This window comes from Pempheris klunzingeri, chromosome 16 (genome assembly GCF_042242105.1).
Source record: "Pempheris klunzingeri isolate RE-2024b chromosome 16, fPemKlu1.hap1, whole genome shotgun sequence".
NCBI classification, from domain to species: Eukaryota; Metazoa; Chordata; class Actinopteri; order Acropomatiformes; family Pempheridae; genus Pempheris; species Pempheris klunzingeri.
This window is the reverse complement of record NC_092027.1, coordinates 1,982,955-2,001,237: the sequence shown is the minus strand read 5'-3', so window position 1 is coordinate 2,001,237 and position 18,283 is coordinate 1,982,955. Positions and strand designations below refer to the sequence as shown.

At 42.8% G+C, this 18,283-nt stretch overlaps 1 protein-coding gene across 3 annotated transcripts in view; it reads right to left on the bottom strand.

The window, feature by feature from the left end:
• Positions 1 to 8,893, bottom strand: part of LOC139216040 (glutamate receptor ionotropic, kainate 5-like) — a 71,505-nt gene extending 62,612 nt beyond the window's left edge. For all 3 annotated transcript variants that reach the window (XM_070847091.1, XM_070847092.1, XM_070847093.1), the window contains exon 1: positions 8,785 to 8,893. In XM_070847091.1, the coding sequence (XP_070703192.1) occupies positions 8,785 to 8,893 (109 nt within the window). The remainder of the gene's footprint in view (positions 1 to 8,784) is intronic.
• Positions 8,894 to 18,283: the final 9,390 nt, after the last annotated feature.

The window sequence follows — 18,283 nt, the reverse complement described above, 5'->3', positions numbered from 1 at the left end:
TTTTTTACCCTGGTGGTAAAACGCCTTCGCTCCCGTCTTCCTACCCGCCAGCGCAGAGACGTCATCTTGTATTTATGTAAAGAGGTTGTACAGCAAGTCAAAGCGCCGCCGCTGTGCGTTTTGTTCTGGATTCAACCTGAGACACAACAATAAAAAACGCCTTCTATCGAGGCAGAAGGAGCTCGGCAGGCTGATTTTATTTCACCCCTGGAGGCAGCGTAACTTCAGAACAAAAACTGACAAACAGGTTTTCTTGTCACTTCCCACCTTTGAGCTTCATGCATTTGACATTCTTTGATATGAGTGTGGAAGTCTGGACTCTGGGGGCCGCAGGTAGGTCGACAGATTCAATGAGACAAGACAAAATGGAGACTAAAAACAACAAATTGCTCCGCGGCCCGGGGGTGGAAACGCGGCTCTGCAAACCTCTGGTGGCTGGTGACACTCCTCTGCACACACATCGCTCTCTGAATATGAGCGTATTGACTTTTTCCAAGACGGCCACTGTGATGACATGAAGTCTGGTTTAAGTGGAGAGCTGTGATGATGTTGTAGGTAAACTGTCATGGTGGGCGGGAAAACAGGGATATGACCCAAACAGACTGATGCAAGTTATTGGAAAAAACTGGAGGTACATATTGTAAAGGAGGCAGAACCAGAGAGGAAGTCCAAGTCTTTCTTACTGAAGTTAATAAACACCTGCAGAACTAGTGACCTTCCCATTACTGCTATATGTAGATATGATAAACTAACAAGGTGAACAGAATTAGCATGTTAGCGTGCTGATTTTAGTATTTAGTGTCACATAACTGCTAGTGTTGTACACTGTATACAGCAGTATAGTATGCACAGGATCATCTTACCAAGCTACACTAAAGGACGTTATTAAATATTCAGTATGTGCCAAGTGATCTAATACAGTGTACATTCACAGATTCACTTACATGCAGCATTTTCTGGTTAGTTCTCTGCACTTGTTTGCTTTAAATCAAGCCTGCAGATGTAGTTTTAGAGTCGTTTAGCAGAGACACTTTGTTAAAGTCTAGCTGTAGGGCGTGTTTGTGAAACACTGGTTTTCTCAAATCCTTCAGATTAAATCTCCCAGCCAGCACACACCAGCAGATCTGTTCGCTCGGCGTTGCTCTGGTGTCTTTCGCCGCCTCAGAGGAAAAAGTTTTCTCCACTAAACGTGAAATTTCTACTCAATTTGCCTTTTTTGAATTAAAACTGACACCTTCACTTAGAAAATGACGTATGCCCCAAATTTGAAAAATGCACTTTGAGCTAATTTTTAAAGGATTAATGTTAAAACTGTCTTGCGGTGACAAACTACCTTTTACACACTGGCCCCTCTGTAGTACAGAGATATTTATTGATGAACTTAAGCTAATGATTCCTTCAGAATGACTGATAGCACAGATTGTAATAATTCATGGGGGTTTTTAGAAGTAGCTGAAGGACACTGATGCTGCTGAATTGTTAAAATCCTTCACTGCAATATTTATGCACTTGACTTAGTTTTTAATCCTGCTGGAGGAAAAAGTATCTGCACGCTGATGAAGATTTATTTCAGGCTCTCAAAGTCGTCGCTTTGCATCAGTGCAGAGAGAGCGGACTCACAAACATCAACAGCTGTGCAATGCCTCTGCAACCCCCTGACCACAGCCAGCGTCACCGATGGGTGTCGTCGGAGGGGTTAAACACGCACCAGGGATGTGAACGGGAACCACTGGAGGTCTAGAAGTTTGCTTTCTCTTCCTGGTTTGCTTCATAGTTCAAAACTTGGACTACAAAGATTTAAAAGTGACCTTTCCTGCAGCAGTTTAACTGATAAATGTTTTTTTTTTTTTCAGATTAGCAATACACCCGTGGATTCTTTGATTTCTTTTAGAGAGCTAGATGGAAACATAAATGTCAGACTCTTGTCTGTGCATATCAGTTATAGTTAGCCTAGCTTAGCATAAAGACTGGAAGCAGGGGGAAACAGCTAGCCTGGCTCTGCTATAAGTTCAAATATCCACTGACCAGCACCTCTAAAGTTCTCTGATGAGATGATGAACCTTATTTCATTAAACGTTAATAGTTCTTTGTGATTTTATTTTTGCTGTAGAGGTAATTAAACAGACATACATGTTTCCTGATGAACGTCAGTGTACTTCTGTGCAGCGTCTCCACTGGTGGTCAAGTGGCGTCACTGCTGTAAATAGCTGTACTGTACTCCAAAATGTAACCATGAAAGGGGTTTTACACCTCAGCGTGTCTTCCCAGGTGCAGTGGAGCGCTACTGCACATGTTTTAAAAGTTTTATAGAGCCTTTGTTGTCTCCAGAGAAAGTTATGTGAAGTCTGACAGGTTTGAAGATGAAGAAACGTGTTGTTGCCCAGACATCTGTAGTAACCTGCTCCTGCTCTTCTCTTAGCTGCCTCAAGCTGCATTATGGGTAATGTAGGTGCCAGGTTTTTGATAAGGAAGAAGAAGTTCTGGTCTCATATTATGCTCTTTCTCAAGGTGCTCGTGTTGAGAGATACAAGAAGAAAAAGGCTTACATGGTCTGAGTTTTCTCTCACGCCCGTCATGGCTGCCGCAGCTGTTTCCAGCCTCTCTCTGCACTCTTTGATTCAGAGGAACAGAACAATGTGTGAGCTTTGCAGCATGAGGGTGCCGAGGAAGTCTTCAGCGGGTCGGGACAGTCACATGTTCATCTGATCCCCTTATGACGTCATAAGACGAGCAAAGTCTGCACAGTGTGTTTTCACACATTTACTGAAAAATGAGGCAGGAGAAACCCTGAGAGGACGACCTTCACACATCGTCAGAAATACATAATATGGGACCTTTAACCTCTAAAGACCTGGAGTACACATGCGTGGACATCACATTTTGGGTTATATCACCATAGTAGTTAATTCTGCTTAGCTGGGGCCGTATGGACATGTATGTGGGCAAAACTGTTGATATTTCATATTGTTTTTTGCACCGTGATTTTCAAAACACGCAAAAGTAAATACATGCAAAAGCAGTCAGGAAAAAAAAACTGCTATGTTCAGGGTGGAAATAAAGAGTTTGACTTTATTGTGTTTTCTGGAAATAAAGACCGATTGTCCACATATGTGGACATAATGTTTCTCTAAAACTACACCATGTAAAAAGATGATGCTTAGCTTTTATACTTATCAGGGTCCAATAAGCCCAAATAGCAAGGAGAAATAAAAAATGCATATCAAACAAGAGCTCAGGTCTTAAGAGGTTAAAGCTCATCCTAAGCACGTTGGCATCGTTTTATGTGACAAAGACTTCATCCGTCTTAACTTTCTCTGCCATGCTAACTTATTCGTCATCTTTCTTTTGCACCGACTGACTCCTGTTTGTTCCTGTCGTGGTATCAGCGTCTCTGAGCACTAATTGGCGTTTGACTGGGGTTTATTGACCCGTGAGCTGGTGTGGCGGCTCGGCCGGAAGCCTGCACCATAAACACAAAGTTGCTCTAATTACAGTCACCGTCTCTGATCCCATCTGGGTCGTTTCTCAGCGTGACGGCGATGAATCTGCCCCGGAAACGTATGTGATTGATAATTAGAGCTGAGTCATTCTGTTTTTGTGATTTGATTGCTGCTCATGTGAAGTGCTGGTTATAATTACTGTCTGGGTTCCACGGATGAGACCGAGAAGGTACAGAAATAACTCACATTTTGTGGAGATGTTTCACTTGTAAACATGATTCATTAGCACACACTGGTCCGCTCCTGTACAAGAAGGTGGACATCTTTAATACTATGTTGGGTAGATAAGGAGATTGTTGATCAGGCAGTGTCGGCGTAATCTGAAGATTGTTGCCAACTGATTCAAGTAGGCAGATTTCAGCAGCTCTAGATATGTTGTGCATTACCTTGATAAAGAATAATGATTTGAGGACACTTAAAGCTCACGAGCAACAAGATCATTACGCTCCCATTTTCAGCCAGAACAATGTTTTACCTTGTACAGCAATCAAAGCCATTGACAGAAACTAAACTGTGACATTGTTTGTCTGCGTGATGTTTAACAGCCACGAAACCTTTTCAGGTCTCAGCTCGCTTTAAACAAAATGCTTTTCAAAGAACATCTGAAGCCCCACGATGTCACTTTTCACGTGAAAACCCATGAAAGTCTTTACGGAGAGAGCGTCCTAAGCGATCCCCATTATCTTGTCCCTCTGTATGACAGGTTTTTTACTTCTAGTGTGGCCATTCAGAACAAGTATGAGCACTCCTGCCTCCACTCGTGGCCAGACAACAAGTCAGTATCGAGTATAATCTGGCCTGTGGGGAGGCAGTCATGGTCGATGGTTATAAAGGGTTGTTTACTCTCAGACTTTAACAATGGATGCACCGGTTGCTATCTTAACAACAGTTTTTTTTAGCATCGACTGTTAGTAACAAAACATCCTGCAGATTTTTAATGTTTCCTGTCTTAGAATCTGAGCTTGACAGAGGTGACGTGGCTCAAACAGCGTCTACTGATGAAGATCATGTGATACAGTCGAGAACATCCAGGCTCAACTGTTTTTGGTGCTTAACCCTTCAGAGTCTGGAGTAAAACGGCGTCTTTTAATACTTTTCATTGTACCTTTGTGTTTCCCAGCTTACCTTTTTCTTGCCTTTCTTTGTGTCTTTCTTTTCAGCACAACCTCACCTATGTGATTCTACAAGTATTTATTTATTCTGACATAATATATGGACACACTGTATGTAAAAGTGCAAAAGAAACACAAAATCCGAGCAGGAACTAGTTGGATCTTTGGAGGAGCGGGGGTCTGCGCGGACACCTCCTCTCGTTTGTCTTCACGTGCAGCATCCACTTCATCCTCTGAAAGGAGTCTTCCTCAGAATCAGAACGTTCTTCCCCAGATTCACCATCTTCTAACTCGTAGAAGAGCTGTAGTGCGCGACTTCGGCTCTTCATAACTTTAGTCTTAACAGGCCGATCGACAAAATTCAAACACCTGTGAAAAGTTTGAAGTGTCTGCTTTCCAACAGTCTTTGAATTGAGCACCTGCGTGCTTGTGTCACAGCTTTACGTTTTCAAACGTGCGACATGTGACTTCGACGCCGTGTGGCGGTCCTAGACTCCGAAGGGTTAAACAACTCTTACTGACTTTCTTTCTGACTTTGCACTGACATGAAAGAGTGCCGACAATTTCTGCAAAGCATCTATGTGACATTTCTAAGTGAGGCAACAACTCTGCTCTGCTGTCATTCAGCTCACCAAGTCCACTTTCCACCTGCTGCAGGTGAGGGTTGGTTACCTCACGGACAGCTTCTTCAGCTCTCACTGACCTGAGGAGGACCATGTGTCCATGTAGAAAACAAACTGAGAGTGTGAGAATGTCTTTCATCATTACTTCAGATGACACCCTGCGTCTGCAAAGATATCCTAAATACCGGATGATTCTGCCATAGCAGCAGGTAAATCTGGCCAACGCTGTTCACCGCACGACAAACTGTACCCGCATCTAACTGCAGGCGCTTTTCCTTCATGATCTGAGTTCTTGAATGACAAAAACACTTTCACACAGTCCTTTTCATTTCCCAGCGACTGAATCATGAACCTTGAAATTCTGGTTATGGCTGAATGTGTTGGAGTGGAACTGAATTAGATTTTCCACCACCTGAAGAGAGAAATGCAGCTAAAAGGGAACCATTCATGCACCTGGACACAGTCAGAAAGACTTTTTGGCTGAGTTTAAACAAACACAGGAACTCTGCTGCAATTTCTTGAAGCAGCAATATATTTTTATCATTAGCGTAATTCAAACATTCAAAGACAATCTGATTTTTGAATCCATAAAATGAGTCAAACCAGCATTCTTCTTGTCAAATGCCTCCCTGAGTTAGTAAGTTAGTAAGTTTATTCAATCTATTTTAATGTTATTTGATTACATACAGAGCATCCTTGAGAAAAACGTAGATTTAAAAATATAGCTCCTTAGATGCAATATAGATAAACAACTTTGTTAGTCATGCTTCTATAATTAACTTTAAATTATCTTCTGTAACTATAACAACTTTCAGCTCTCATAGTTTAGTCTGATTTTACTACTATACACACAATATTAAATGCATAAGTCAAACAGTAAATGTTCCCAGCGACTGTTATTCTTCTTTTCTAAGGCAACATTTATCAAATCTGTCAAAATATAATATAATGTAAATATAATCCTTGTGAAAGAGTTCATAACAGTTATTATGCAGCTGAATAAAACTCACAGTCAATAAACTTTTAAAATAAATTCACTAGAAATATTTTCAACAATACGAGTATTTTTTCAGATTTGCTTTTACAATCCTTTATATAAAAATATCACATTTTATTTTGTGATCTTTTTCCCCATTTACACACAAAATGTGATTTACTTCTTATTTAAAAACCAACCAAACTTACAAAATGGTTTGGTCTCACCCAAAACGATGCAGACTAAATTGATTGTGTTGCCCCAAATACTCACTACAGAACCCCGTGTGGACTCCTGCCCCTCCTGAAAACTGTCCCCAACAAATGCACCATTTCTCCTGCTCGTTTGATAAAAAAAACAACGCTGACCAGCTCCTCTGGGAAATGTGTGAGCCTTTTTTTAAAGAAGCATGAAACTAGATATTCTGGATATTCTCTCTAGGAACCAGTGACAGAAGTCAGACAGTATTTAGTGTGTAGTATTTATGTGTTTGTTGGCAAAAACAAAAACATGGCCTGGAATGAAGGCAGTCACTGGAATGTGGGGGCGAACTGTTTTAAAATAAACTCTTCAAACATGAATTCTTATTTTTCTCTTATGGCGCTTTTCCATTACACAGTTTTAGCTCTACTCGCCTCGCCTCGGTTTGGTTGGTCGAAACTCCGGTGGCGTAATTTATATGCGACACAAACACAAACACAACTAAAGACATGGAGTGTTTGGTTTGTGTGGAGCCGTTTACCTCGTTTACCCAGTCAGGGTTTTAAAAACGCCAGGTCTGTTTCTAGCGTTTTAAAAACGGCAGGTTTGATTCTTGTGAGCAAGTCGCTCTCATGACTCATCCAGTGACGTCACTCCCTGGCCAATCGGTGGCCTGCAGTATGTTGACGTCACATTTTCGGCTCGACTCAGCTCGCTTGGAACCCCGGCCGAGTAGGTGCTAAAATAGTACCTAGTGGAAAACCAAAACGACAGAGTCGAGTCGAGTCGAGTCGAGTCGAGTCGGTACTAGTGGAAAGGAGTCTTGCTTCCCTGCAGCTGCACTGAGTTTTTCTTCTCCATAATGTTATCTATGAAATTGGAATGTGTGACTTCTGTTATTTTCACTGTAACTCCACTCGTCAGATATGAAAGAAATGTGTGTGTGTGTGTGTGTGTGTGCTTTACCGTGTCAGTGTACCCATGGACAAATACGTGTGTGGTGCAGTCAGTTGTTATTAAGAGAAGAGTGAAAGGTGAGCCATTACACATCGCCAGGCAAGACGGTTGCCATGGCAGCCCGCATGAAAGCGCCCGCTGATTCTGCCGAGGCCCTGTATGATAAAAGCAGCAGGGATTTGAACTCGGGGCCATCAGGGCTGAGAGATGAACAGGAAAAAGAAAAACCTTATCTGCTGCAACGAGAGAGCTGAACTTTTACTGCCAGTGTTAAGTTTCTGCTTTTATTAGAGTTAATCTTCCTCTGTGGGGCGTGATGTGGACGGTAAGTAAGAGGCGCTGATGGCGGAGCAGCACTCGAGCCTCAATGTGAGTCATGGAGGGAAGTCACGGAGACAATCCCCGATCCAGCTTCTTCTGCCGCGTTTATTTGTGCTTACAAATGATCCAACCTGGGACGGAAATATCACGAGGAGGAAGAAATGGAAACGCAGAGTGAATGAGCGAGCGAGCGAGCGAGCGGTGGAGACAAAGCGAAGCCACGAGGGGCTCGTAAAAAGACAAACAAAGCAAAGAGGGTGTGAGAGGAATCAAGATGGCAAACAGAGACAGCTGTAGGTGGTGAGAGAAGAAACAAAACGACGAGGAGGCACAAAATGGAGTGAGAAAGGAGCGTTTAAAAATAGGTGAGTGTGAGTTTTTATCTGTTAACACACTCAAACACAAGAGGGAGGGAAGGAGGGATGTTCATACTGAGAGTGTGTGTGTGTTTACTTATGGGAAAAGTAGGATTCTGGGTAAATAATGGTCAACAAGTGCCAATTCAGTTCCCAAACCTAGAGTCTAAAGTCTAAAGTCTCAATTCAAGTCCCAAGTCGGCACAGACGACCCATAATCAGGTCCCAAATGAAAGCAGGCAAGTCTCAACCAAGTCCTAAACCAAGACCAACAAGGCCCAAGTCAAGTTCTAAGTCAAGACCACCAAATCCCAATCAACTCCCAAGCTGAGACCAATAAGTCCTTATCAAGTCCAAAGTCAAGTCAACGGGAGATATTCATTTATAAAGCCCCAAATCACAAATCTCCATTTGCCTCACAGGGACTTTATGATCTTAGAAGAGGATAGAAGTGGGAGAAACTCCAGGCAGGACGACAGAGGAGGGAGATGTCACCTGTACAGAGCAGTATAAACAGATTAAGATGGCAGAATTACAGATATGTGTGGGTCGTGAAACATATTTGAAGTCTGCAGATCCAAAAGGACACCGAGCAACTTCAGGTGTCATAAAGTAAAGACCTGGAGACCTGGAGGAGGACAGGCCACACAAAAACAGGAGGGGGAGTCCAGACAATCAAGTCCCAAGTCAAGGCCAACAGCAGCAGCAGCAAACTCATGTCAGGGTGACGGTACTCACCCATCCGGACGGCGGAGAGGGCGTTGGCGTGGCTCAAGGAGAGCGGTGCCATGGTCAGCAGTGGGACGACGACGTAAATCGACAGCAGCAGTGCTGGCAGAGCCGGCATCTTCCACTGCTCCTCATGGAGAATGGTCTGCTGGCTGCCTGTACCGCCACCTGCAGGTTAGGAGGATGCATTACTACAACATCTGTACTACATCTGCATGTCTCCATAACGTATCACATCAAGTTTTGATTTTAATGATAGAATTTAACTGCCACATGTATTTCACAGGGTCGCCTGTAAAGAATCCCCCAAACGTACAGATCTAACTGCTGACAGTCAACGTGCAGCAGCTTCACAGCTGCTCTTTAAACCTGCAACTTGGAACAAGCATCTGTTACAACACAGTTACTGTCTTTATGAGCATCCACAACATGTCATCATATTCATTAGCTGCAGTAGAGGGCAGAAACAGAAACCACATCAGCTGTGAGGCATTAAAGTGGAAATCTGGCTTGTTATCCACATCCAGTGCATTAGGTTTGTTAGCACAGACACCAGTCATCCGTGATGTCAAAATAAGATAAGACATCCAGGAAAAATGTCGGAAACATGATAAAAATAAATGCATTTGAACATATTTTTGACTGAACAGATGATTTTGTTTGTATTTTCTTATTTTTGAGTTGTTAAAACAATGTGAGTGTAATTTTAAGCCACAAACATGCTAAAATTTAGTCACTTCAGGAGACAGTTCGTGTCTTCGTACCCGCTCTGAATCACTCATTGAGTGGCCTGCCTGCTGCCTGCACTGCCCCCTGGCTGACAGGAGGATTTATTACCACTAAGGAAGATCATTTTAAAAAATTCATCATGCGTTATCATCCATGCCTTGGTTTTTAATCTTTGAATATCAGCGATAAAACTACTATTAAACTGTACTGTGGGAAAAGTATTGTACAGAGACCTTTGGCATCTTTTGTTAAACAATAAAAAATGTTAAATGTTTTGTGACCTTTTAGTGGGAGAATTAAAATGGCTTGTTTTGAGCGGCTGCACCAGTAATAAACCCTTTTTTATGGCGGCAATTTTGACTTGTCAAAGCAGGAAAAGCACACGTTCAATTAATCACATCAATGATGGCTGCATTCCATTTAGGTGAGCCACTTCTGTTGCTCTCACCGGGACAGTTAAAGGGATAGAGCCACTGTTAGTGCTGATTATGTACACATGCTTGTCAAAATGGCTCCATCAGGTAATACACCAGCACTAGTATTGAATCATTTGAATCAATACTCAGCTCTCTGTGACACACCCACACAGGTGTGTTCACCTAATTACACTGAAGCAGGGTTTCTCTTGTTCACACGTGTCAGTGTGGACGAAGACGACCTGCAGAGGCCAGAGAGGGAACATGTTTATTCCGTGTAAACAGTATTTTCAATATTAGCCAGCTTAGTGCGGATGTAGTGTGAGAGGAAGCATGAGAGACACAGAGAGAGACCATAAGCCTGAGAGGATTTGAGAAAAAGCAAAGGGAGAAGACGAGAAACGCAAAATGTGAAAATGAGAAGAAGGAGAGAGAGAGAGAAATGTGAGAAGACAAGAGATGGGAAAAGAAGAAAGCAGAAGGAGAAAGCTTGAAAGAAAATATTACAAATATTACAATAGAACAAAAGTGTGCGAGAGAGATCAAGAGACTTTCACATGTTGCAGAGAGAGAGAGAGAGAGACAGAGAGATTTAAAATGGCTGAGCGAGGGAGCATGACGAAACGAGTCCAAATCTTCAAAGTAGATTAGCGCGACTGAAGCGAGATTTTTTTCATTAACAGAAGTGTGTGTGTGTGTGTGTGTGTGTGTGTGTATTCTGGATGTTTGTTAAGTTCCCAGAGAAACAACACAGCGACAGCAGAGCCCTGACAAACACTTCACAACGCTGCAATCCCATCATGCAACAGCTCCATCTTTTCATCTCTGCGCGGACAGTTGAGCTACGTCCACCCGGCCTCTCCTCCCCCCCAACGGCACGTTCTCGATTTGTCAAACCCGCCCCCCCCCCCTCGCTAAATGTTTATCGCCGCCCTGCCAATGAGGCGTCCCACGTGAATTTCAATGACATTCCCAAATGGAATTTAAATTGGCCCGAGTCGATCGGGACGAGCTCGATGGCAAAGAACAAGATGCAAACTGCCGAGAGATGAGGAGTGAAAGATAAGAGCCTCCAATGAAAGAGGAGGAGGAGGAGAAAGAAGGATGGGGGAGGGACAGATGATACAGATGAGGAGGATAATGACGATGTAACTGTTTTTTAATCGAGATGACTGATTATATTGACTGATTATCATCTGCCGCGTCGATGAATGTTTCCAAGCTGAATGTTTTCTCGGAGTCATTTCTTTACACGGAGCCAAAGAGTTTTAAATCATATATATATAATATTTAAATATGTATATGTACTTTATTAGGTACATCTGCACAGTCTAATGCAAGCCAGTCCAGCTGTTTTCCCTAAAAGTCGACTTTTATGACCTTAATGTTCAATTTTTGTTGGCATCTTATAGAAATGCTAATTAAATCATATGTTTTAACCCTCTTCATGTATATAAATGGGACAAATGATTAGAATCAGTTCTAATTTAGGCTACAACACTGCTTTTATCTGTGATCTCAGTAATAAACATGTCGTGAATTTATTGATCTGCTGTGGTCTTAGTTAGCTCCGGGCTAACAATGAATATCTGTCAGTGTTAAACAGCTTTGAACAGAGATATAGGACCTGCGCTAAAAAAGCTAATGGGGAACGTAACTCCAGGGCTACATGTAGCCTGAAAAGCCTGAATGAAAAAGACAAAAAGCCCGTTCCATGACTATTTCTTATTTTAGTTCTAGTTCAGCCCTTCATAGCCTGCCAAGTCTGCAGACTGTCGAACCTACACGTAGAAAAAATATTGACTTTTCTTGGCGTACCTCCGAAATGCAACTCGCAAAACAACCTGCTTTTCAGCAACGATGCCAACGAAGTGAACGAATTTAACTGAGCAACAGAGACAGCAAGATGGAAAACAAAGCATCGAGAGAGAAGAACAAACTGAGGGGGGGTGAGAGAGGGATTGGAAAATAGACGGGAGGAGTGGCAGAGGGAGAAAAGGCAGGAAACAGCAGGGGTGAAGGAAGGGAAGAATATGAAGGCAACAATCTGAGTGACAGAAAATTGGGCAGAAAGAGACGTGATGGTGAGCTGAGACAGGAAATGAGAAATGGCTGCAGGCAGAAATAAACAAATGATGATAACAATTAATTAGGGTCTTTCCTGCAGGAAGTGCTATCATGTCAGCTAGCAAACAGAGCCGACGGGACCCCGCTGATACCAACCGCCACCGCAGTTCACCGCAGCAGCTCTGAGGCTAATCACAGCCTCAACTCTATTAACTGCTTTCAATCCCATCTCATTTTACATTGGAGGCATTTAGCTGACACTCATTCGCCGCGACTTACAGTGAGTGCAGCGGGGCGGGATGGGGGGGGGGGCTTTAAAGTCCCGGTTCATCAGCTTTACAAGTGAGGACGGTGAGGGTGGGAGCGCCGACAACAACGGGCCCAACAAATATTCCCGAGGACATGTGAGATGATATTTGTGGATGATGGAGAGAGCAGGGAGACGACGTCTGGGGGGGGTTTGTTTGTGCGGAGGCACACCACGACAACACAACAGATGCTTTCGTCGGTCATATCATGGCCTGCAAAGATCGGGTTTCCAGACAGAGGATTTAATCAGGTCTGAAGGAACGATGAGTGACGAGTACGGCTTAAAAGTTTGGAGACTTTGAGATCTCTAAGACTTCTGCCATGGCGCCAATACAGTGGAAATGAATGGAGCTTGTTTTGTGAAAGGCAAACTCAAAGTCAGTGCTTAGTCCCAGTATAATATCCTCCATAAAACTGTCCAGCTTAATGACTACAGCTGCTACAGAGCTTTGTCACATGTGGGAAACCATATGTTGTTATTGTGCATTTGCTGCAACAGGAACGTCGTCTCATTTCTTGGGGAAAACAGTGTCCTAAGATCATTTGACCACAGATGCAGTGGTGCACTCTGTGTAAGTAGGAACACAGAAAAGGAACCTGTCTAAATAAAGCCTTTATGGATCCCCAGTGAGGGGACAGCACAAGAACCAGAGGTACAGATAAGTATGATATTAAATATAATACAGTCAATGTAACATTAGCATAATACAGTACATCATATTATAGCACGTATATATATATAATATTATAATAGAATGAGAAATGAGATACAGTATAAGGTGAAATAGAACACAGTATGTAGTATAATACAGCAACAGAGGAGCAAATGTAATATGGTGTATTGTAATAGCCTACAGATATGGTGAAGCATAATAATGAGTCCACCAGAGAGACAACAGACGGGGAAGTGGTGCGAAATACAACACGTATCCGTGTCCGTCTTGCAGAGGAACGTTTTCATGAAATCATTTGCGACATTTGAGACAATCTTTGACGCAAAGGTGCCTCACAGAGTTTTCTTTGAAGCAGAGATTTCTCTTCCCTCCTCCTGCTGCTGTAACAGTACAGCAGGGCATGAAATGGAGTCTAGTTAAAACACTGGTAGACAGCTAAGTGACCGTCGTGTAGCCTGAGAAAACCACGAGCGGGTACAGCAGAAGTGCCAAGCCTCATTTCAGTGATGAACACGGAGCTGGAGATACTCTGGTCTGAAGGAGTTTGGAGCACAGGAGCAGTGGTAAAGGTGTTCTTTTACTTTTTATATACCTTCTGCATGATCATCAGGAGGCAGACTGTTTACTGGAGCCCTTTCTGGAGCAAAGGTCTATATTTGTGAGGAGGTCGTGAGGTCTTATATCACCACATCCTCCACAGATATCAGATTTAAAAGACTTTCACAGAGTTAACGAGCAGCTCAGCAGCTTTTTTAAGTTAACGAGTCAACAAATAATCACTAAACCTGCTGATTTTCACTTTGTTGGTCTTAAACCTGACTTGTCAATATAAAGAATACATATATTAGGCTTGTTAAACGACAATAAGCACAGCGAGGAGTGTGTGTAGCATAGAAAGTGAGCAGTAAATAAGTGAGAAAGCTCCACTTAGAGTATTTTCTATTATTATTATACTCTTTTATATATTCTAACACAATCTGAGCAGTCACCATGACTACTGCAGTGTAACAGTAAGATGAGCAGCTGATCCCAGACCTGTGCAGGAGAATTGATCTAATAATCATAACATCATGCACAGTGAGAGGTTTCACCAGTCTGTCCCTTGTTTTAGCTTACTTTCACATTAAATACATCAAAGGTGTAAAGGACAGGACACTGCAGGGTCTTTAGGAAAAGGTGGTGAAATGATTAAATGAACCTGGAACATCAGTTTGCCTTCACTCTGCAGTACATAGAAACTTTGTGTTTTGGCTCTCACTGCTACCAGTCAACAGAAATCCCTGAAGAAGAACAGCTTTAGAGATTTAGCTCAGCGGGACAAAAGGATCTCCAGCATTTTAAACTGATCTGAAGCCGCTTTGGTCAACAATGAATACATTTTTCAACACAAAAGGTTAGAAAACACGCCTTTTAATCTTCAGAAAGCCAAACTCTGCCTCCCCCCCGTCTGCAGCTTCACCATCACAGCGGCGCTTTAAAGGTTACAGCGTAAATTTGACTTTTTCTGCTTCATGCCTGACCTGCTGTTAGCTCATTTCATTCAGCCAAAAAGTGGAAACATCAGAGCTTTTCTGATGTGACGGATGATACCTCCCACACCTTTTTTCAGTTGCAATAATAGAGGGGGGGAAAGAGGCTCCAACCCAACAAAAGTGGAGCGCTCCCAATAAAGCACTTTGTCTATCGGGTAATAGCCCTTAATGCTCACCTAAATATAGGATATTAGCTTTCTCTCCCTTCAGGGGATAAGGAGATTTTGTTTCGCAAGCGGCGGCATCATGAAGCGCAGAGTGCTGCTGACTCAAAACACTATAATGACATGGTAATCCCCTCATTTAGCCGCTGACACACGACACATTTCCGCCTCTGAAAACAGCAGGGAGGCACGGGAGGGAAGCAGGAGGGAGGTTCGATTCCTGCATAGAACATTGGTCTGCTTTAGAAATAATAAAATTAAACATCCCGGCACCCTGCAGCACAGGCGGAGACAGGAAACAGCAAGCGTGTGTGACAGAGTGAGGAAAATTGGATTTCTTCATTGTTTGATGGAATCCTACAAGAGCTCAAAGTCGACTTCAGAGTTCATCTGAATGAGTTTTTGTTTCATCCACCAAGATAACTGCTATTGTTTAGCAGGAAGACGGGTCAAAGTGTCAACTTCTATGTGAGAAGTACAGTTCGTAAGCTGTTTATACAAGAGAGAAGAAGAAGAAAAAGACTTTGAGAGTTCATATTTCTATCGAGGCAGCACCATCTCTTGAAGTTATTCCTTCAATAACAGGAAATGTTTTTTTCTTCTTTTAACTAAGGAAAAAAGGGCAGAAACATCTCAGTGCTTCTTCAGTCGGCGACCAAACCTTCCACCAACAAAGCAGCAACAAACTAAAGCCGACATGTAAATCGAACTTCGCCTTGAATAATATATACATATATTAAGGTTTGGCTTATATTGTATTTACTCAAAGTCTAAATCTCTCTCCTTTAGTGATCCTGCTGATCCTGTTCTGATCATAAACAGACTGACACCAACAGAGCAAGATTATTATATGCTGTGATGATGTGAGTGATCATATATCAGTGATGCGTTCGATGTCTGTGCTACAAGAATTACAAACCAGCACTGCATCCACTACATATTCAGATGACCATCACCATTGTTCCAGTATTGTGCAACAGTCTGAAAAAAGTCCCACTGAACCAACAGCGTATTTGTCACACAGCCTGTTATCTAACCCTGACCTGACCCCACACACACACAACCACCATCAACAACAACAACAAAACGGCAGTCTGGCCTTACAGCCTGCATCTAACGGCTCGGCTGACGGGAGCACGAACCAACTGACAGCGGAAATCTGTCGACGCCGGTCACCACACACACAATCCAGCACCACGGACAGTCCCCGAGCTAACAGCTGCAGGGCAACAGTGCATTTCAAAGCAAAGTGCCTTCAGAGAATTGGGTGTTTGACACTTTTTGGACTATTGGGGGTTCATTATAATGGACATGTCGTCCCCTGCGTCATCACATGAGCACACATGTGCTTCCTGTGCAAACATGAGCCACGCTAACCAGACAAACACCTCGGTCCGTCCTGCTCAGGTCCACTCAGACACACAACGGCTGCTTGGTTTTTTATTCTAATATCTTTAGATTATCATTCTGAAGTTCTGCGGTTTAGGTGTGAGTAGATTTCATGGAGGAACATGTTTTAGTGTAGACAGCATCCAGTCCGTACGTCTGTGTTTAAGAATTCTGGGATTTCTTGGCTGCATAAAACGTTCAGGTAATTAGATATTTGATCTGCTGCGTACGGTGAACAATCATGTCCAAATCTGTAAGTGTAACAGCAGCGTATTTATTCAACCTGCAGAGTGAATTAAATCAGATTCTGAACCGAGTCACACAACGACATATGCAATTAGGTGTTAGACAAACATCTGCAATGAATTTACCTCCACATGTTCACAGTTAATTCACACTTATGAATAAAACAAGCTGAAGTACAGAACTGACGCCTGATCTGACTCATCACGGGAGTTTTACAGACGTCTGAAGCTGCAGGGATGTGTGAGGGAATACTGAGAAGAAAGGTGGAACTTCAGCAGTAAAAGAAAAAAGTAAAAGGAACAGATGGGGGTTGATGGGAAGAAGAACACCGAAGGGTGCAGTTTCCTGCTGTGTGATGTTATTCATTCATTTTCAGTGAGAAAAAAAAACGTTATCTGAAGCTCATCGTTCAGCGGCAGAAGAAAAGCAGAGGAATCTGTCTTGGTGGCAGCAGCAGTGAAAAACGTATCGACAACCTTAAGAGTTTCACGGCACATTATTCATCAGATAATTTAAAAAACAGCAGTGGGAGGTATCGACGGAGGAGACAGCCAGAGACAGGAAAACAACAAGTGAAGAATTGGGAAAGATTTCGTGAGATGTTAAACTGAGCTCCACCACCGCCGCTTTGTTATTTTCTCTTTCTTCGAGTTGGGGAAAGAAACCTTTAGATGCTGCAGGAGGTGAAACACATGAAGCACACATATTAATGTTATTCAGCTTGACTTAAACTTCCAGAATATGATTTCCAACAAGAATAAATGTCCATACATCACAGGAATATGATCAGATATAATCAGGCCAGTTAGAAACAAAGACTATAACCTATATAATAACCTACTTGAAGCAAAGGTGGACCTGTAATAAACGCTCTGTCCACTATTGGAGGACTTCTATGTGTCTGTAAGATAATCTTTTATTTGTTCATCCCCAGAGAGCAAACTCAGGTTAAAAAAAAAAGGTCTTAAACGTCAAGGGCAATCGCTGCAACTCAGCAGCAGAAAACAGCTGACTTCACATTTGTTCTCAGTGTTTCGCAGCTTCATGTACATCCAAACAGCACAGTGCTTCATCTCATTAAACTGCACTAAACTCCTTCTCCCCTGTCCAACACCACATCCAATAATCTGCAGTCATCACCGCGAGACGAACACGCCGAGGAGACACCGAAAACACCCCGAATCACTTAAAATGTCAAGTGGAATAAACCTGATAAACCTGCTGACATTTTTATCACCGCAACTTGAGGAGGGATCTATAAATGCACAGCAAATTTAAACTCTCAGCACAAACACGACGGGACGCGGACTAAACAACCTTTGGCTGAGCTGCTGCCTCGCACCACCACCGTGACGGGGAGCCCAGGCGGCCAAAGAGGAGCACACGTGTTAATACAGAAATGGACTCCGGGTTATGTAAAGTGAGAGGGTTGTGTCGGTATAGAAGAGTGTCAGGTAATTTCAGTAGAAGCAGGAGCGGCGTGTGAGGGAGAAATATGTTCCTGGGTGGTGGGGGGGGGGAGGACAGTCAGGGTGGTGATGATGGATGGATGCTGAGAGAATGGAGAGATGAATGAAGGAGAGAGAGGGAGAATGTCAGGTGTTTAATTTAAGGTTTGGGCAGATAAGCTAGAGGTTAAGGTTTACATACACATGGATATTTCACTGTTACTCCAAATACTGGTCATATAAAGAACATATTCCTTCATTTATATATATATATATATATTCAGAGCTAGATAGGATATGTCCAAGAGTCAGAGGGTGAAACAAAGCTCCTCTGACACAGGTGACAGACCTGGATATCATGTTTATATGCACAAAATATTAAAGTTTTTGTCCTTATTTCACAGGATGCACGTCATGGGGGGGGTTATGTTAGAGTATGAGTGACTGTGTGTGAATGTCCAACAGCTTTTATAGGGATGTAGTTCAGAATAACAGTCACAGTGTGATTATCTGGAGCAGGATGACAGTTTACTG